Genomic DNA, 21,322 nt, shown 5'->3' on the forward strand with positions numbered 1-21,322 from the left:
AGACTCGGTTTAGGAGAGAGTTATAAACCTAACTATTTTATTACCAAGATGAAGATTCATAATATAATAAGTCATCCTTATTTTATAGAGGTGTCTAACCCTAGATATATGGATTTAGAATTGCTCGTACAAACATAATCTGCCCATAAAAGTGGGTGAGTCACCTAAACCTGTAAAAACATATATTGCAATGATGAGATAAATAATACATGAATCGCTAACCTGACGTAAGAAATACATAAATAGTGTGAGGCCACCCATATATGAAATAGGGTGATTGAGTCATGATTAATGGTTCGCCACATGTGAGATAACTTGTGTGATAAGGATTTGCTCGCCAAGTAAACGGGGTCACACACCAGGTAGTAAGACTGCTCGCCTGGTAGTGTTAGAATCGCCCAATTAACGAAAAAAAATGTAAATATGAATTTCATTGTTCATATGAATTAAAGTAAAATCTAGGAAGTATGAATTAAGAATGAGATAATTCAGTTATAGTTATTCCGTGAAAATATTGAAAAACATGTTGCACTTTCCATGTGTTAATGAACATCTAAAACAACACAAACCAACAAAAGATCAAAATTTTACAAAGAGAAAGCAACAATACTCATAATAGTGAAATGGGAAGATGAAGATTTCGGATGTGAAATGTGAAAGTAAAATATAAAAAGAGCACATAACCTTTTTCCTGCAAAGAAACTCACTTCTCCATCCATCTCACAAAAACATTCTTTCCAACCTTGCCTCTCAATGTATCAGACCTTTCATTGAAAGCGTCAAAACACCTCTCAAGCTCTCCTGCCATCAATTTTCAAAATAAGTTGAGAAAACATTAGTCTGAATGAAAAAAAGAGTTAAGAAAGGATTAGAACAATTGATAAACTTATTCATGCAATATATAACACCAGAAGAAGACAAAGATGAAGTTGGATGAGTCTTTCAAACCGACGACATAAAGGAGGTTGAAGAAACAAACTGTGAGAGATTAACGTATTTGTAAAGATAAAAAGAGAAGAAATATTTTATTTTTGGCACGGATATGTTTTTAAAAATAAATATAAATAAAATATTCACAAATATTGCACTTTTTTTTATATATGGGGGGAAAGCTCTCCGTTCCCGGTTCTCCTGTAGCTGGATTCTCCAGAACCACGAGAATCTTTAGTTAGAATGGGATTCCAACTCAGCACCTTTTGAGATTTTAAGAAGAGTTGACATATTCAAAGTTAAGAAAAAATAAAAAATTTACGGACGGATGAGGTGGATATATTTTTTTTTTAATGCAGACCTAATATTGAATATTTATTCAAAGTTAAGAAAAAACACAATAAAAAAAAGTTGAGAACAAAATCTTGCAGATTTAATATTGAATATGTATTCAAAGTTAAGAAAAAACAAAATCTTGCAGATTTAATATTAATTAAGAAAATTTGTATATTTTTTTATTGGGATGATATGAGGGTGACATGTGACAAAACCTTATAGAAAAAAACATTCCTTTAATATATTACATAGATAGATATAAATATAGATATAGATATATAAAAGGATATACAAGCAATTTTAATTATAAAATCTCTTCCCTCCCCTCATGAACCAAATAAAAATAAGTTATTTGAAGTTATTTTGCCTCAACTCCCTTCCTATAAACCAATTCCTATGAACTAAATATAATAAGTATTAAAATCTCTTCCCTTCCCTCTTCTCCTTTGAACCAAACTATAGCTTAGTGTAATTTTGACACTTTGTACATACCAGTAGCAGTCCGTTTATTTCACGGCGAAACAGATCGAGAAGAATCACTGCGCGATGGCAAGCAAACGGAAAGCCGACGCCGCTGCTTCACGCTTCCAACAACCAAAGCAACCAAAGCAGGGGGAGCCGGTATGCTTTCTGTTTGGATTCGAATTTTGCTATGATTTTTGCGATTTTAGGGCTAAATTGCATGCTTATTTCGATTGATTGTGAATGAGGAATCGTTTAGCAACCAATGCTGGGTATGCTTCTGTTTGGATTCGAATTTTGCGATGATTTTCGGGATAAATTGCATGCGTTTTTCGATTGATTGTGAAGGAGGAATCCTTTAGCAAAGGGGAAAAACCAATGCTGAGTATGCTTCTGTTTGGATTCGAATTTTGTTATGGTTTTTTGCATTAGGAGGATTTTAGGGCTAATCTGCATGCCTTTCGATTGTTGATGAAGCTGGCATGCAAAAGAACAAGGAGTTGTTTAGCGTTGGGGACCCTGTCGAGGTTAGATACGACGCTCCTTATCTCGAAGGAGCTTGGTTTAGTGCCAACATTGTGGAGGCAAGGGGGCAGGAGAAGTTCACTGTTCAGTTCTGGGACCTATTTGAGGAGGATGACGTGGTCCAGCCTCATAGAGAGGAGATTGATACCCAACACATAAGGCACCCTCCGGGACCTGGTGTTCTTCCTAAAGAACTTGATTTAACTGACACCGTTGATGTTTTTTACAATGATGCCTGGCGGGTTGCTTCAATTATTAAGCTTCCAAACAAGTCCAAGTCCAAGTCCAAGCCCAAGCTCGAGCACAGATATGAAGTTAACTTGTGGAGCACCCATCAGCCATTGGAGGTTGAACACTCTGATTTGAGGCCACATCACCACTAAGGTATGACTGCATATTTCTTTAGTGTTTGATCCGTTAAATGAATGAGTAATTATTAGTGTTAATTGCAACTTTGATTTGTGTAGCAAAGATGCGTCAAATTGAAAACTCACTCAAATTGATTTGTATGTGGTAAAGGAAAAGGAAACTTACTGTTAGTGTGTATTAGGATAATTGGGTAATGCAATTACAGGATATGTTTGAGTAATTTTCTTGTGGTGTATCCAATTTCTTATGTCCTATCCATTCTTCCAGTCTATCCATTTTTGTGTGTTGAAGTTATACATTGCATCTATCCATTTCAGAACCATTTTCAGCTAGAGAGAAAAGTCTGATAAAATAATTGGTTTTTAGGGAAGATTTAAGACCATAGAAAATCTAATGTCTGTTGTATTACTGGATTTTCTTGCATTTTTCCTATTTTCTTTTCGTTTATTCAATGTCTTAAATCTTAATGGAAAATATCCTCATTAGATGATACGGAATTTGTGCATTTTATCATGAGAACGGAATGGTGGTTATTTGATGTTTGGACTAGTACATTTTATTCAATGCCTAATTGTCAAACCATGAGAATGCTAGTATGGTTTCTCTTTTGGATTTTGGTTTTTAATGTATGGACTATCATTTTAAATGAAAATGAGAAAGGGGTGGACATATAGTTTGGGAAATATGCAATTGTCTATGTATGTTGTGGTTCTTGCTCAAAGGTTCTTGATTTCAATCCTAGCAGATAACTCAAAAGATTTGTCTATTTGAGAAAATTGTACTGTAAAGTTAATTGTGGTAAAGATTTGTGCATTGCAAGCAGTTGTAAAGCAGATAACTCCAAGCAGATGTAAGCTTTGCTTTGCAACTTACTCAATTTCAAAAGAAAACTTTTAAAAGATCTTACTAGACGTTGCTACCAATTTTTTAGAATTATAGGTACTAGGTTTTATTGTTGAAAGCATGTCCTACATATGCTGGCCACTGATTCAAACACACTATTAGTAGCAATATGAATCTCCTAAACCCACATCCCAGTTACATGAAATTTCCCCTGCTATGAGTATGGGACAAGGACTCTCCATTGGACTGATTTCAATTTCCAACAATTTGCAGTCTGATTCTTCTGTTAAGCTAACTGAACTAGTGTGTTCTGCATGAATCATTGCTATCAGCTAGCTAATTGTCTTTCTCCAGCTGATAGATTCAATATCTATTTCATGCACTTTTCTATTTTCTTCTGATTGTTGCTTGTTGACTGTCAATCTTGTATTTTTCTTTAGGGGAAATCGAGCAGCAAGTGACACGGGTGCAGAACTGGCAACGGAAAAGAAAAAGAAAATGGTGCATCCATCATCTATTTTAATTTTGGGTTGATGGTTATATTAGTCCCTGTGTTTGTAAAAGTGTTTGATTTTGGTCCCTTAACTAAAAAATGATGATTAGTGGCGGTTTTTTGTATAGTTACTGGCGGTTTTTTGACAGAGGGACCAAAATCAAACATTTTTACAAATACAGGGACTAATATGACCTTTAACCCTTTAATTTATACCTAGTCAAACTTGTATTTTAATTTGCATTTCTCTCCTATGTTGTTGTGGGGAATTCTGCGGTAGTAATAGAATCTCTTAATTTATGTGAATTATAAATTATAAATCTGTTTTTTTGTATCTTGTAGTGTCTTTTTGGATGTGTGGATGAAAATTTTTATATTGTGTCTATTAGTTCACTTTAAAATTATATATATTGTGTCTATTAGTTCACTTTAAAATTACATTTATATGGGTATTTCATTTTTTACTAATGTGAATTTGCGGTTCTAAAGTTCGGTGCTATTTGACATGATGTGTATCCGAATATCTAATTATGGTTTTCAAATTAAACACCTAGGCTTAGCCTTGCCTAGGCTCCACAAAACTCCTAACTCCACCACTGACTAAATGGTACATTTTGTTTATATGCAACTCTCAGTCACAACCAGTTAATTGGGGCTATACCAAATGAAATAGAAACTCTTTATGGGCCTAAGACTTTTCTAATAATGCCTTGATTCATTGATGTGCGGTGTGCCGATATACATGATGTGTATCCGAATATCTAATTATGGTTTTTAAATTAGAAAATTGGGTTTAGTCTTGCCTAGACTCCACAAAAATCTTAATTCCGCCACTGACTAATGGTACATTTTTGTTTATATGTTACTCAGATGGAGACTTTTCTAATAATGCCTTGATTCATCGATGTGCGGTGTGCCATGTATTGTTATTAGCTTTCACGGTGGACATTAGTTATATCATTATTAGTGTTATGAACCCAAGCTATTTGTCTCACTTCAGGAAAATAAATGCTTAGTGCTATGATTGTAAATTGTTTCTTAAATTGCCGTAAAAAAGAAGAATTGGTTCTTAATTCGCAAGGCTATAACGTGTTTGGATGTGGTGTGCACAAGCTTTGAGCTAAAATTTTTTTTTTTTTGAAAACAGAATATATATATATATATAATAAAAAGTTGATAGTACAGATAACACACCTCGTGTGTATAGTCCACAATGTTACAAAGAAAGTCCTAAGACTTCTACCCGGCAAAAAAACACCTAAAACCTACGAGAAAAGCATCTATCGGGGACCTAGGTGTGGCAAAAGTCACATAAACCCAACAAAAATAGAGCAGCTTTGAGCTAAAATTGATAACATAGAAGTTTCATTTTCAAAACTATTCATCAAAATCTTCAATTATGCAAGTGATAACAGTAGCTAACTGAATTTGAAATGAATATATTGTCTCTTTCGTTAATGATAACAGATTAACAGAGATGTTATTTGGTATACTGATGTGGGAAATTATGCAACTACACAAGCGGCTTAAATTTTATGATTTTGTCCCTGAAAAAGTAAAACTCTATGACTAAAAAGAGGGGTAAATAATTTGGCTGTAAGCTAGATTTGATATTTTTATTTTCTTTCCGTTATGCCACCATGTGGTATAAAAACATATTACTCTTTTCCCCTTGAGGATCATTTTACTAACTAAGCCTGAAAATGTCGGCTTAAATAAGTTTTTGATCCCTAACCTTTACTAAATGCTTGGCTTTCGTCCCTCGCCGGAGAAAATGTGGGCTTTAGTCCCTAACCTTTGTCAAAAGATTTGGTTTTGGCCCCTCCGGAGCTCTGGGTCAACGCCGGAGCTCCGGTGGCCCATGTGGCATGCCACGTGGAATTAATGAGGCTAGGTGGATTTTTTTTTATTTTTAGTTAAATTATAAAAAAATTAACTACTTCCTAACACCATAATTAAATCCATCATCTTCTTAAACATTTCTTAACACCATAGGCACTGGCACAGAGCTTACATACAAACTCAGAAAAAGGAAAATGGAAGGATTCACATTGGAAGGAAGGATTCACTAGGATTAAAGATTGTACAAAATTTCTAAGTTGCTTTTTTTCTTATAGAAACACTATATACATCCACCAATAAATGAATAAAACTTTGAATCAAAAAAGAAAAGGAAAAGTTCTCAGCACGAAACTGTCTAGATTCAGTTTGTGATTAAAGGAATGAGCTCATAGTAAAATGGGTTTGATTCAAGAGATTGAAGAACATGCAAAATGTCTAATCTCGCTGCCAGTACTTTCATCACCAAGCCGAAACAAATGCTCACCCACCGGCTACCGCACACCAGAAGCCGCAACCCGCAACCCCCACCGCAACCCAGAACTCGTAATCCCCACCCACCATACCCATCGTCACTCTGGAGGCCAAATCGAGACAGAAGAGAGGCAAATGACCCATTTTTACTCCACAACCAGGTAGATCTAAGAGATTTGGGTTCTTAGGTGTTTTGGGTGGTGAAATTTGTAGATCTGAAAGATGGATGGTGAAGAAGAAGAGATGATGAACAGAGGGTGAAGGGTAGATGATCGATGTGAAGGGTGAAGAAGATGAAGGTTGGATCTGGGGTCACGATGGTTGTTACTGAAACCCGAAGTGGAGAACGGCGGAGATGGACGGCTCCGGCGGAGGTGCGACACCCCTGCTGTCACGACGCGATCGAAGACCCACAACCACATTTTGGAGTTCTTGTTCCTCCTTCATCCCTTTCTGATCATGGCTTTGGGGAGTTGTTGTTTCTGGTCTGGTTTTCTGGTTTGAGGATGAAGGTGATGATGAAGGACTGCAGGTGATGGCTTGGATGAAGATGATGATGTACCAGATTTTTTTTTTTTGAAAGTGATGATGTACCTTAATTTTTGTTTAGTAATTTAAAGTAAAAATAAAAAATTCCACCTGGCCTCATTAATCTGACGTGGACATGCCACATGGGCTACCGGAGCTCCGGCGTTGACTCAAAGCTCCGAAGGGACCAAAACCAAACCTTTTGACAAAGGTTAGGGACTAAAGCCCACCTTTGCTCCGACGAGGGACGAAAACCAAGCATTTGGTAAAGGTTAGGGACCAAAAACTTATTTAAACCGAAAATGTTCATTATAGCTCGTAATTATTTGGCTTTTCACCATGAGTTCTATAAATCTAAAAGGAGTACATAGAATTAAGCCATTCCCTATTATAATTGGCCTAGACATAAAACTTCAATCTAAATGTTGACCGTCCATCATGCGTCACGAGGATTTAGATGCAAAAGCTAGCTGCATACACAGATGCACACATGTAATCATGTCCACAAGCTTGTAACTTGTGATTCTTCTAAATTAGTTTGGTCAAAATTGTAATCTAATATGAGATTTAAGATATAATAATAAAATATATTCAACAGAAATTTTGATATAAAAATATGTCGATTTTGTACATTAAAACAGTATTTTTCTGTGATAAACTCTCGACCTACAAATTTGTTAAATTATTCTTCTATATGATAATTTAAGATGTTGATCCATTTAATCGATTTAGTCTGTTTGTTGATTGTCACCTCCAAGTACTAACATCACTTCTTTGATAATACACTATCCTTTTATTTAATTTAGCTTTCAACTGGGGCTCTCAACCAGAAAAATTCTACATAAACAACAAAGATAAGAGAAAAAAACGCATCATGTAAAAAATGCACTCTAGCTTTTCCAACTACAGTACATCTGAAACAGGGGAACATTTGATATACTCTTCTGCAATCCTATTTAAATATGCTATTTTAGAATGACTTAAAATAAACAACCTTACACTTCAGTAATCTCTATCAATGAGATTGTTTATACTCTAAGAATAAGTATAGCATTAGAATCTTTATTTTTCTTTTCTTGTAGACCATGACATAACCTTACACTTGGATACTAATCTCTACAAATGAGACACTTTAGTTTCTAAGTATCAGCATAGCTTAACAATCTTTAATTTTCTTCTCTCTATCATACATTCATACCATCTCATAGTAAAAATAACTTGAGATGCATCTCTTTCTAATGTCTACATTATGGGATTTAAATCTCTTGTCACCAAACTATATCTCATTTTATGTTTCACCAATAAAATATTGACATGTCAATTAAAAACCACCACGTAACTTTGTAACTATCTCACTCATGTCTGTTTTTAATTGATATGACAAGATTTTAATGGAGAGACATGAAATTAAGACATGATTTTGTTATGGAAGATCTTGATCCCTGCACTGTTACATTCACATAGCATCCATATTCCATAAAGCTTCAGCCATGTTATCTAACATCCAGCCACTCCCCGCAGTCTGAAAATCAAACTGTGAAATGTCATAATTTTCCATTGTAGGCAGGGGATCCAGGTTTAAACCTTCCAATCCATAGCTATTATTATCAACATAGCTACTCTCCTGGTTTGGATAGCTGTAACCATTGCTCTCAAACACATTGGGAGCACATATTGGAGGTTGAGAAATTTCTTGCAGCTGTGAATATTGGAAGGAATCTGAGGAAGGATTATTGCTGGGGCTGGACACAGTGCTTAAATGGCTTGCAGCATCTATGAATTCCCTTTGTGGAGGAGGTGATGGACACATAGAAGGAACATTGAAGCTAGTTGACATTGAACTGGTTGAAGCTTCTATAGAATTCCCAAAATTCATGTTTGTCATGGAAGGGTGAATGCTGGGAGAGGGGTTCTGTTCCATCTTTTGGAGCAACCTTGGCATCCAAAAACACTTGACAGCATCAATGAATCTCTTGCTACCAGACTCAATGTTGAGTTGGCGTGCCTGTTTCTGCACCCTTGTTCTCCAGTAATTCTTAATCTCGTTGTCTGTTCTTCCTGGCAGATGCTGAGCAATTTTTGACCACCTATTCACAAATGAACAACAAAAGCATGTTAATGCGTGTTTGGATCAGCGTTGTCCGAACTGATTCTTAATTAAATTGATTTTGATAAGATTAATTGTGGTAAAAATGTGTTGAAAGTGAAGTAACTTGCATGGATACATTTATGAGAAAAGTGATTTATGTAGGGCAATGTTATAAATCTAAGTGCAATTTTGGAAAATCTTCTACAATAAACTTCTGTAAGTAGCTGATACTTGTGAAACCTTACATCTGATCATGTTCACTGCATAAACTATAATTTGTAGCTTCATCTTATAATGAATTATGTAGCTAGAATCAATTATTAATTCTAATACTTGTAAACGTGTAACTAACCATGCTATTAAACTTAGTGTGGTTCAAGAGGGCTAATTCTGAATGTACACATTTATTTTTCTGCAAAAATCATTACCTGTTGCCCCACTTGGAATGGAGTTCAAGGATCAGCAGCTGCTCCTGTGGAGTAAGATTCCCTCTCTTGATGTCAGGTTTCAAGTAATTCAACCATCTGAGTCTGCAGCTTTTTCCAGTCCTCTTCAATCCTGAAAAGTTGGAACCAAATATTAAAACACAAAAGTAAACCAGTGAAAGTGAAGTTATTCCATTAATCTTAAAAGAATATGTACCTGCACTTTTGGCCAACATATTCCAACGACCTTCACCATGACGAGCAATATAGTGTATGAGTAAGCTGTCTTCTTCAAGAGTCCAAGGACCTCTTCTCAGCCCACTTTCTTCATTAGAAGAACCCAACTCTCTCTTTGGAATTGTAGACATAGCTAGTGTTACTGAAAATGATGATATACAAGCTAGTTGTTCTTGCTTTGTTTTTGCAAGAGCAAGGAGTATAAAGTAAGAAGGTTCAAGCTAACACTCGTAGCAATTTAGAAATGAGTTCCAATGAGTGTGTCTACATGTCCATGCCTTTATATATACACTCCCCATGAAATTTTGTTAAATGGGTTTGGGAGACTAGGGGAACAAATGGCTATATGTTAGATACTAGAATAACCAAAGTGATTATATTTATTATACCCTTTTCAAAATAGGTCCCACCTATATTATTCCTTAGTATGCAAAACACCCTGAACAGATACTTGTAAGAGTGTAAGTAGCTTTACCTCCCACTAAACAAACTTGAAGGAATCTAAACTGTTAAAGAAAGCAGGAACATATTAAGGTTTTGCTGTTAATTGAGGAATGTAAGAAATCAAGTGGGTTCCCGCATTGGATGAAAGTGAAAGTGTTAAAGACTATATACGAGATAAGACTCACAAACTCTGCATTCAGATTTTGGGTAAAGACGCGGGTCCTCATTTAGTGGTCCACTTTGTTAGCTCAATATTGTGTGAAGAGATCTTCATACCCCTTCATGATTCAGCACTAACCCCTTCTTTGTTAGCTAATAGGAAAATAAAAATTGGAAATGAGAGGTTTCACGCGTAAGTACCTAGGATCTATCATACAAAATAATGAGGAAATCGACAAAGATATTACACACAAATTCAATCTTCGTGGTTAAATTGGAGAAAAGCATCAAAAGTTAGTTATCTATGATTGCAAAGTACCTACCAAAAGGAAAGTTTTACTTGATCGCTTTAAGATCGGCTATCCTCTATGGTAGCAAATGTACGTCCACGCTAATATCCAATGATCATATAAGAGAAGATATTGGGGTGACGTCTATCGGGAGAAGCTCCCATAAAATCAATTTAGGTGGAGTGACCAGTGAGAAGATCTGATAACATGATCTTTAATCCGTTAAAATGATGCAAAAAAGAACATTGGGAGACATTATTAAAAATGATCTCATTATCAATAATATTCCACAACAGTTTTTGTTTAATCAAGCTCAATAACGTAGTCTAATTCATATAGCCGACTTCACTTAGCGGGAAAAATTTGTTCTTGTTGTTAGACCCTCATCAGATTCATCTCTAAATCTAGATACAGACTGCACAGTCACGTTACAGCTATTTTTTCTCCAAATCCAATGATTGTATTTAACTATTTTTTGGAGACTTTTCTCTCAAACTGCCTTTACTCAATTTTTCAAGTACTCACCTCACCACTTGTTTTATCTAACGATCACATTTGTTTGCCAATACTCGTATTTCCTGCAGAAAAATGCTTCTTAGATAAATCATTTATGTTTCTTTTGGCATAATAAAGTAGTTTCTTATTAAGGAATGAAGTTTTGTTGACTGAATGATAACTGTGACAGAAGTATAGTCAAGACTTGAAATGAATCACCCCTGGACCCCTAGCTAGTACTGTTCCTATGTACATATTTTCCATATAAGAAACGTCTTTGACTGAACAAAACTACTTAACAGTGTAAAAATAATGTAAGAGCATAGAGACCGCCGGTGAAGAAGCAAAGTTAGCAATTAAATGTCGGTAGATATAGACACTTTCTTTGTCTGAGCCAGCTGCTTCACTTTTCTCATTTTTCCGCATCAAATTAGAGCCAAAGGATCGAGCACAGAAAGAATCCAGGTCTAAATGCAGCAGATAATCATATATCATATTTACAAAAATGATTATAATTGGTCCAGCTTACTGTTCTACTTTATAAAAACTAACCATAATTACAATATAATTATGTTTTATACTAACATGCCTACTTTTACAAGATAACTTTAACGGTGCATTTGAAGGTTCGATCTTCATATATGAGAACATAGCACATTTTGTGGTCAGCAGTTTAGTACAAGTAACTACGGCGAGAGGATCAATCATTATCGGCGGCGGGTACCTTAATTTAAACCAAAAATAAACTTTAAGATATATCTGATTTCTGCTTAAGGCCTTCCCTTGAATTGAATATAAATTTATTTTTGATCCTATAGTTATTCAACTCAAGCACACTAAAAAAAGTGACATTTGTGGCAAATTATTTCTGGCGGTGTTAATAAACTTCCAGTATTTGACGTATTTTTGTGGCATCTTGTCAAGCTCTAACACTGGCCCTCTATTCTTCACGTTCATCCTCGCTCTCACTCTCGACCTTGCTCTCTTCTCTGATTGCTCCCTTCACCATCAACTGTGCCCAATACCCAAACCAGCCACCAGAAATCGCACACAATCATAGGTCGCAAATAGCAGTATCAGTTGCTCCACCTTCATTTTCTTCTTACCCTTTTCTCTGTCGCTGGCTAAATCACTCAAGGATTGTGTTTCTGAGGTAAATCCCTTCACCTTTGTCTTCCACTACTGTTAACTTGTGAGCTTTCTGTATGTATATTTGGGTATTTAGAATATTGGGTTGTAAAAAGGGTTCCATGTCTTTGATGGAATGTTTGGTTGATCCTACACTATGCTACCAGGTAGCAAAAGTAACTGAAGTATCTAATTACTACCTTTTGTTTGCATAAAGATTTTGTTGCCTCATTTTGGATTCACCTCTTTTGCTGATATTTGCATGCATTTTATGTTCTTATTGAAGTGAATGAACAATGCTGTTTTATGGACTTACAACAATATTTAGTAAGAAAAACATTTGAGATTTTTAGTTAGAGGTTCAGTCATACAGAATCTGTTAGACTTATAATTACTCAGCTACAAGTTAAACTCTCATCCAACAAGAATATTGCTCTAGGATTGTTTGATTAGTGGGCTTAGTGGAAATGCGCAGTCCTGTGTGAAACTGTGAATGAAGGGAAAGGCAAGGAATGAATTGGAGAAAAAGGGAAAATGACCCCTACAAAGAAGGTACCTAGGGAAGAGTTAGTTGGGGGAAAGGAGGCTGTAAGTCTGTAACAACATGGACAGTCGCATGTTTAGTGGAGGAGGAATTCTGTTATGATACTAGGATTGTATTGAAAAGTGATGATATAGAGGGGGAGAGGGGGGCAAGAAGAAAATATCCATTGTTATTTTCTGGTTATATTTTCTTCAGCATTTCATCCTACAGAGGGCAAACTTTGCTTGTAAATAGCTTTGCCGCCTTAATTTCTAATAAGTGTCAAGTTTGTATTAGATTGACTACGCAGCTTCTCTCTTCTATCCCCTTTCTATATATTTTAACCTTTGATTTTTTAAAATGTAGGGAAGTTATTCAAATTTTTATCATCAGCGGAGTTAATTTGATTTTGGTTTTTATCATGGGGAAACTGAAAGTAATTTACAAAAATCTCTGATTTCCTAAACAGGGAAACATGAAGTTGCTGGTGTCAAGGTGCTAACTAGAGGACTTTGGTTTCTTCATTATGGTCAAATCGCAAATGGGTACATCTGTTACGAACCAGGACAACTTAAATGGCAGTAGGAGTGGACAGTGGAAGCAAAAGGAATTGTTTTTTCTGGTGACTTATGCATTTGCTTTTTATGTTATCATAATCAGACGTTCCCTTCAACTCTCTCATGGTATATTTCTTATTTCAGACCTTTTCCCATAATTTTGTTTCTCTAATTTTTTTTCTGCCGGGTACATCTCACCTGCTTAATTATGAGCATTGTGTATTTGCTTTTGATTTTCATAGATCATTACAAACAACTATTTGGTTTACGCCCGGGATGGCTCATTCCTCATCACCTCAATGTATGATTGTGCTCCTTCCATCATTATGACCAGTTTGTCTGTATGTATTTTCAGTAGTTGGCTAGATTGCATTCTTTTTGCTGATCCAACGCATGACTTTCTGTTTTGTGTAAAGGATGTCTCAGATGCTCAGTGGACGAATTTTCGAGGAAATATACCTGTTCTTAGTCTTGTCTTTGGAATTTTCACTCTGCTGGCCAGCTTGATGAGGGATTTTTTTAATTTAAAAGTGGGGGGAATGTCTATTGTCTGGCTTTTATTTTCTTTGGCCTACCTATCATATCTGCATGGAGCATGGTATGAAATGCACGGTTCAATTTGATGTTGTTCTTTCTTTCACTATTGGCATTCCTTACCTTCTTCAATCTAATTTTGTGTTTGTTTCACTTTGCAGCATCATATTTGTCCTTTCAATAGCTACTATTAATTTTCTTATCGTGAAGGTGCGTATGAGAATTATGAACAAGTATTTGTTGCTATTTGAATGTGTGATATTTATTGATTTTAATTTTTTCTTGAGGGTGGGGGGATGTTATCATAATTTTCATAAAGGGTCTCATTTGTGCTTTGGTTTTGGCTTTGAATTTGAACAGATCTAGTTATTTAAAGACAAGAATGGCCAAAGCATAATATGGTCCTTAAAATTTTAAAGGCCAAATAAATTCACTTACATACAACTTATGATGCTTTGGCCTCTTTTTTAATGTTTGAATATCCACAGCACAAATAAGATCCATTTGTCTGATCATTATAATGTATCATTTAATTACCATGTTTGTCACTCTTCCCTCAGTTATCGTGTAAGACTAAAATGGTTTCTGCAGATGTTTGCTCGGAAAAAGTACTTTCCACTTGTTGTTTGGAGTTACAATATATTTTTTCTTCTCTCTAATCGGATTTATGAAGGATATTCATTCTCTGTATTTGGGTAAGGTGCATCAAATCAATTGGTGTTCATAAATTATATAGTAATAATTCTATTCCCACTTGAGATTATGTATTTTTATTGCAGATCACAATGGGAATTTTTGGACAATTACCGGGGCAGTTTTAGGTGGCACATAAGTTTCAACTTTGGTACTTGTTTTCTTTATTTATTTGAGTTTCTGTAGTATCCAAAGTCAGAATGGCCATGTATATGTGGTTCTTACCTATCTTTTCCCTAACCTCTTTTTTCCCATTTTGTTGGTTGCACGGTTCTCTTCACCAGCATTCATATGAAGCTATGCCAACTCAATTATATCCATTCCTCACATTGAAACTGATTTCATGTCACCCTGGTCTATTATTTAGAACAACCACGGGCTATGAGATTAATTTCATGATCTCAACATTTTTAAACTTTTATGTGCATTTTATGAATTATAATTTATATGTGCATTCTCATTTGGCATACCATTGTGTAATGTGGCAATAACAATATATGTCTCGTTATATTTAAACATAGTTGTTTGTGGCAGTTGTTTTGCGCATGATAAGCTTTGGATTTGATTATCATTGGACAAATCAAGATTCTCATTTTGATCAGGAGGTATCACTTTCTTTATGAATATGATACTTGTTTGTTTTGAGTATAAGCTTCTACTGTATTGTCTCTTAATTTTTGATGATTAATTATAATGCTGTCGACAAATGCTTTTGAAACTTTATTAATGAAGAGTAATATTTGAAATTACCTCAAACACATATTTTTTTAACACCTTTTAGAGCTTATATTATGTTTGATTACTATTTAAATAATTTTGTGCTGAATTCTTAACTTACATAAGGCTTGTCTTGTTTAATTAGGTGGTAGTTTTTGTATATTTCTACATTTAATTTTGGTCTAGGAACAACCTTCTTGGAATCATTTTCTTTATACAAAGTCTATTATGAGACTGCCCTCATGTTTCTTTAGTCGTCAATTTGTTAGACAATGTATTGCTTCAGACATACTAACTTGCAGTATCAATATATAATGCACGTTCTGTCATGGAGCTGTTGATCTGTTGACTGATTCATGTGATTAATCAATACTTTTGCTTATATTTTATTCTTTGGTGATTGCAGAAACATCATCAGCGTTGTCATATTTGTAATTCAGGAAAATCATGCTATCAAACTTTACAGGTTAGAATGGCTCTTAATTAATAACAAGCATGAGGTGAAATTTATTGTAGATGCTATGTTTTTTTTCATGCTTCTTTCTCTTAATGTTTACGTTTAAATAATTATGCTTTCTGTTGGGCATGTGTGAACATGTTTTCCAGTTCATAATTTTAATTGCATTACCAGGAGAGAAGTCTACAGGAGGACAAGTTCGGATATATCACATACCTTTGTTATTTGGTGTATGCACCACTTTATATTGCTGGTCCAATTATTAGCTTCAATGCTTTTGCCTCACAGGTCTGTCAGTTAATTTTTATATGCTTCAAGATTGGCTTTCATTACGTTTGTAAACTTTGTATAGTTGTGGTCTCTGAAACCTCTATTGATTAAGTACATCCCTCATCTTGTTATTTTCCAAAATAGAAGTATATGGAAGAAATTATTATTTTTAATTGGAAAAGAAACCAAATTTGTCATTATTGTCTAGAATTTGATATTTGAGTCAACAATTGTTAAATGAAAATGTACACTTCAATGAATTTTCTATAACAGAATCAAACTGTTACAGTTGAGCCATAACCAGACATGCTTTTTTTTCCTGAATGTTTCTTTTGTTGCTTACTATTGTCAGTGTTTTTGAATGGTTGTTTGTGTTCTGTTGATGATACTGGGCAGCTAGATGTTCCTCAGAGTACTATTTCAGTTAGAAATGTGACACTCTATGGTTGCCGTTGGGTGTTCAGTCTTCTTCTTGTGGAATTAATGACACATCTATTCTATTATAATGCCTTTGCTAATAGGTGAGTGCTTCAGTACTCAGTAAAGTGCCGTGTGTGATATTTATTTTCTCAATCCAATTTTATCCTTTGATAGCTGAAATATTTTATTCTTCAGTGGTTTGTGGAAGCATTTATCTCCTATGGACGTGTTCTTCATTGGATATGGGGTAAGGGAATACATGTCTATCTTATAACCTATGTGGTTTTGCTGAGCCTAATGACATCAACCTGATATGTGCAACCAAACCCACCCAGACCCAGTGGCATAACTGCATATTGGCTTAGTGGTGATGGTTGATATATCATGGAAACTAAATTTCCAAATTATTTCAGCATAGTGTTTATTTTCATTCTGTTATTTATTTGTTTCAGGTCTTAAACTTCATGTGGCTGAAATTTTTACTGATCTGGCGCTTTTTCCGTTTCTGGTCACTGGTACGTTATTTGCCTATCAAGCATCTTAGCATAAATGTCCAGGTACATATGTGGAGAATGTCATTAATTTTGAAGTTTTGGTTTTAGATAAACGGAATTGAGGCTCCAGAGAATATGCCAAAATGTATTAATAATTGCCACAACTTGGAAGGCTTTTGGAAAAATTGGCATGCTTCCTTTAATAAGTGGCTTGTGAGGTGCAATGGATTCATTCTCCTTGATTTTCGCTTTATTTTCTTAAATAATAACTAAAAAATTTGATAGAATTTCAGGTATATGTACATTCCTCTTGGAGGATCTCGAAAAAAACTACTAAATGTATGGGTTATATTCACATTTGTTGCCATCTGGCATGATTTAGAGTGGTATGCTCCCTTTATTGTCAGTTTAATCCATTATATTTGTAAAAGTTGCGCACTTTTTGACCAGATATATTTTATGCTTGATTATTCTCATGGACCTTAGGAAGCTTCTTTCATGGGCATGGTTGACATGTTTATTCTTTATCCCTGAGTTGGTTTTAAAATCAGCAGCAAAAACATTTCAGGTAATACATATCCTTCTTTACTCTTCTAAATTTTCAGTAGCTCAAATTTGTTATTCTTAATGTCTAACATCGAGGTAAATTTGATTGTCAGGCTGAAAGTGCTTTTGGCGAATTCATATTTCGTGAATTCAGTGCTGTTGCTGGTGCAGTCACAATTACTTGCCTCATGGTTTGTCCCTGAATGCCCATGGAAGCTATAGCATATATGAATAAATCTTATAATTCTTAGTTACTCTGTCACAGCTCACAATGACTTGAACAACCGTTCTTTTTTTTTTCCTTCACTGAGTAGTTATTATTTCTGTTTTGATGGATACTGTTGCATTTTGATTATAAAACAAAAGTAGTGAATATCTAATTTGATTAACACGACTTTTCTTGACAGATAGCAAATCTGGTTGGTTTTGTTATTGGGCCAAGAGGCATTAACTGGTTGCTTTCTTCTTTCCTTCACAAAGAAGGTCTGTCAAGATCCTTAGCTTGTTAACTTAATTGTAGTTAATACAATATAAAATTACATCAGAAATTCCATTTCACAGGGTTGCCAGTCCTCGGGGGCATGCTTATGACATTTTATGTTGGAACAAAGGTATGAATTGTTCCGCACGTGTTCATCATCTTTGAATGTTTTTTTTTCCTTTTTATAAAATAACCTTCTGGGTGAATATTTACAGATTATGTTGCGACATAGATGAAGCTAAGCAAAGGTCGTCTTGAACCGGGCAATTACTTTGTGACCGTAATCCTTTGTGTAACTGCAAATGTGCAAAGTGTAAATTCACGTGTAGCGCTTGGAGTCACTAATCTGGTACTGAGCAGTGGGATTGGCTTGGAGGTACCCTGTGGGTATGTTTTTTGACACTCTGATTGATTTCCCAATGCATTGTCCCTCAAATTGGGAGCCATGTCTTAGAATTTTGTAATCCATGTAATGTAAAAATCAAATTAACAGCAGACATGATACTTTTGAACTTCTGTTGAAAATAGGGTAGGTTTACAACTTTACATGTAAAATGCGACATGATAATTTTGAACTTCACACCTTATTGCTGCATGTTTAGCTTAGTTGTTCTTTGTCTGCCTTATGTTGTTTCAAGAGGAGTGTTTAAGCATCATGTGTATACAATCATCAAATAATACTCATAACGGCATGTTGAGCAGGAAATTATAAGATAGGGAAACTATGAAGTAATGCTAATGCTGGACTTTTATTTCATTTTTCATTAAACATAAACATAACATTTGACATCAGCCAAAAATACGATTGAGAGTTGCTGCCAATCGAACTCCTCCTTGAGCTAATCGCAAATTGACAATTGGCAAACGTGAGAGGAAGTAATCATCTGCAAAGTATTGTGTAATGATATAGTGAGAAAATGTAGATGAAAAAACTCTAACTTCAATAAGTATTGCAGCTTACCTTCTAGTACTGAACCATCACTGACACCTTTATATGCCCATTGACATGCTGCCTTTATATCTTCAGATGCATATCTGAAAAATTACCCAAGTTAAGCTAGTAAATTTCAACAGCTTCATATGTAGATCAAAACACTAAACTAAATGTATTGCAACCAGCAAAATTCTTTAAATAAAACTAGTAATGAAGGAATAAAACTTTCAGATAAATAAGCACTAATGGGACTTACATATCTGGGCATGTGGTCTCATTAGAATTGCAGGTTTCCCATCCTTCTACTTGACTGGACCATGTTTTCTATATCAGAAAATTTAAAGTGAACATTAAACTTTGATAAGCAGTTCATTAGATTAAGTATACAAAAAGCTGCTGCATAAAATACCGTAATATTCTGTTGAATGGCATCAATGAATTCATCTATGTTCGAGTCATAGAATCTTTCTTCTGCTGTCTCAATTATGTTCGCGTCCCAACACTGTGTGGAGTAAAAATTAGTCAGTGTAGTAGATAGTGAACTAGATCTGTGGTAGTTGATGAAGCTGAGATCTATATTCACTCACATGGTGAAGATTTTGTTTTCTTGTATACCAGTGAACATTAATTGAATTGCCTCCCCTGTCTGAGGTGAAACCCACATGTAGAGGCTGCAGATTAACAAAGCAGAAAAAAATCATGATTATTAGATTGCTAATTAAGATATAAGCTTAGTGTATGATGATTTGGGGACTTTATCAAGTATACCTGATGGATATCTCCCATAAAATGAGCAAGGAACATCAGGGCTTGTGTCAGGTTATCTGATATTGTTTGTGATTTCACCATGTGGAACAAAAATTGTTTAGTCAGTAGATAAGATATAAGAAAAATAAATTAGGGTGCACATAAAGTTTGTTGTCTCGTAACAAAAATTTACATGAATTGTCTGTGCCATGGTTGAGGAGCTGGGTGGTGTAATTGTTAATTGCTCCTGCAACACATCTTCCCTTCTCTCCATTCTGATCCTTGCAATCCCCTGAATGTTCAAACAACTGGTTAACACTCAGTACTGCACTACACCATCATATACCTATCTAATATCTATCACATCATTCACTTATCCATAAATTCCAAAAACTAATTTAATTTTTAAGATATTATCAGAAAATGAGAAACTTTAAAACAAGCCAAAAGTTGTGTGGTTTATGGTATCAGATACAGATAGCAGAACCAAACTGCTTTTCACAACACACACAGAAGCCCAAGCTAATGTCATGGATCACATGACTAATTATAGCATGCTTGTTTTCACATTTGCAAGTGGTAAGTTGATTCTCCACTTTCAGAATCAACTTTTTGGTGTGTGGATGCTGTTTTTTCACAATTAATTCTAACTCCAAAATCAATTCTTGGATGAATCTAGAAACCATAGCTTCTGCAATTGACATAACCAATTATGAGATTTCACAATACGATTTTACAACATTGCCTACATAAACCTTTTTTTTTTTTCATAAATGTCTCAACACAAATCACTTACATTTGTTATCAATTCTTACAACACTGATCCAAACAACATACTAAAATCCTCAAGGGGAAAAGGAGAATTATTAGAAAGCAACTTACTTTCATACTGGTAAGTGCAAAGATTGTCAGGGGTGTCAATATAGTGTAAAGCAGAGGACCAGGGCAAATAGAACTTGACATGATCAGCCCATGAACACATGCTGGCCAAGTCATTTCCTGGTGGCAGCAACTCTTTGACTTTCTCTGCAGCTGTATTGCTGAGACGAGCCTGTTCATTGAAAAGGGGAAGGTAATGTGATGCTGCTATTGCTAGAGCTACATTTATCAGAATGAATTCTGAAACCAGAAGCATTTTGAATTGATTATGACTTGATAATTAATTGTAAAAGGGTTTCTAAACACGCAGAAAAAAGAACGTTACTCACCTGAGCAATACTGCAAACTATGGTGTGCCCATCTTCTCCCCATCCTTGTGTGTTTGGAAACACAAGCATCAATGACACTATGGCCACCAGTTGGATTCTGAAAGAATACTCCATCTTTCTGCTTCACTACAAAACCATGCATATGGTACCTTGCCCTGTGCTTATATAATACCCTTGAATGAGTAATTTATTACATTAATTTAGTTCAATATGAAATTTGAAATGACAGGTGCATAAAAATTTAAGAAAGATATATATGGAAATTATTAAATTATCATAAATTTGATAATAATGAATTTGAGAGGGGAATCTTGTCCTGGACTAGTTTTGTCGCGTCCTGCACCATTTTCCTAGCTCGGTTGAAGTGTGAACAAAGTGAAAAAGAGAAGAAAAAAAAAGTGAATGCTGTTTTGCGTTTCGTCAGCTTTGGAGTGTGATGTTCATACTTCATATTCTCAATTGCGGTTCAAATCAAATGATAAGCAAGCAAGCATTCATTGCGTATAATATTTTTTTATATGTTTTTTTATCTATATGTAGATGAAGAAAAAAAAATTCAACACTTCTTTCTAATTTTTATTTTACAAACAGGTAGTGTAAATGTGATGTACCAATGAGTGAATGATTAACTAGCGTGATGATGTTTAAATTAGTGCTGATTCACAGAAATACATT

The 21,322-nt window shown here is 34.9% G+C and overlaps 3 protein-coding genes and 1 long non-coding RNA gene across 8 annotated transcripts; 2 read left to right on the forward strand and 2 right to left on the reverse strand.

The window, feature by feature from the left end:
* Nucleotides 1–1,713: 1,713 nt before the first annotated feature.
* On the forward strand, nt 1,714–4,356 carry LOC130721560 (uncharacterized). Of its 3 annotated transcripts, none has more exons than XR_009013510.1 (3): nt 1,714–1,887; nt 1,988–2,637; nt 3,906–4,356. It is a non-coding gene; the product is annotated as an uncharacterized LOC130721560 (long non-coding RNA). The 3 variants fall into 3 exon arrangements; XR_009013511.1 differs by having other exon boundaries at nt 1,714–2,113; nt 2,206–2,637; nt 3,906–4,351; XR_009013509.1 differs by having other exon boundaries at nt 2,206–2,637; nt 3,906–4,349.
* A 3,503-nt stretch (nt 4,357–7,859) lies between these two features.
* On the reverse strand, nt 7,860–9,876 carry LOC130718144 (MYB-like transcription factor EOBII). Its single transcript, XM_057568635.1, has 3 exons — nt 9,531–9,876; nt 9,317–9,446; nt 7,860–8,886 (listed from the first exon to the last, which is right to left on the reverse strand). The coding sequence occupies exons 1-3, from the start codon at nt 9,679–9,681 to the stop codon at nt 8,256–8,258; spliced, it is 912 nt and encodes a 303-aa protein (XP_057424618.1). The 5' UTR covers nt 9,682–9,876; the 3' UTR covers nt 7,860–8,255.
* Nucleotides 9,877–11,826: 1,950 nt separating this feature from the next.
* Nucleotides 11,827–18,353, forward strand: LOC130718143 (membrane-bound O-acyltransferase gup1-like). 3 transcript variants are annotated; one of them, XM_057568634.1, is made up of 20 exons: nt 11,827–12,091; nt 13,059–13,272; nt 13,389–13,447; nt 13,573–13,744; nt 13,842–13,890; nt 14,272–14,375; nt 14,460–14,524; nt 14,908–14,978; nt 15,497–15,556; nt 15,722–15,835; nt 16,214–16,338; nt 16,433–16,484; nt 16,690–16,752; nt 16,840–16,949; nt 17,025–17,117; nt 17,218–17,299; nt 17,391–17,468; nt 17,685–17,760; nt 17,839–17,888; nt 17,974–18,353. In XM_057568634.1, the coding sequence occupies exons 3-20, from the start codon at nt 13,423–13,425 to the stop codon at nt 17,992–17,994; spliced, it is 1,410 nt and encodes a 469-aa protein (XP_057424617.1). In that variant the 5' UTR covers nt 11,827–12,091; nt 13,059–13,272; nt 13,389–13,422; the 3' UTR covers nt 17,995–18,353. The 3 variants fall into 3 exon arrangements, with proteins under 3 accessions (XP_057424617.1, XP_057424615.1, XP_057424616.1); XM_057568632.1 differs by having other exon boundaries at nt 11,828–12,091; nt 13,563–13,744; XM_057568633.1 differs by lacking the exons at nt 11,827–12,091; nt 13,059–13,272 and having other exon boundaries at nt 13,389–13,487; nt 13,563–13,744.
* A 135-nt stretch (nt 18,354–18,488) lies between these two features.
* LOC130718146 (endonuclease 2) lies at nt 18,489–20,811 on the reverse strand. The gene is made up of 9 exons (XM_057568636.1): nt 20,648–20,811; nt 20,322–20,490; nt 19,633–19,731; nt 19,461–19,516; nt 19,280–19,363; nt 19,102–19,194; nt 18,949–19,016; nt 18,720–18,793; nt 18,489–18,642 (listed from the first exon to the last, which is right to left on the reverse strand). The coding sequence occupies exons 1-9, from the start codon at nt 20,759–20,761 to the stop codon at nt 18,548–18,550; spliced, it is 852 nt and encodes a 283-aa protein (XP_057424619.1). The 5' UTR covers nt 20,762–20,811; the 3' UTR covers nt 18,489–18,547.
* Between the last annotated feature and the right edge of the window lie 511 nt (nt 20,812–21,322).

The sequence above is a fragment of the Lotus japonicus genome, chromosome 5 (genome assembly GCF_012489685.1).
Source record: "Lotus japonicus ecotype B-129 chromosome 5, LjGifu_v1.2".
Classification (NCBI taxonomy): Eukaryota; Viridiplantae; Streptophyta; class Magnoliopsida; order Fabales; family Fabaceae; genus Lotus; species Lotus japonicus.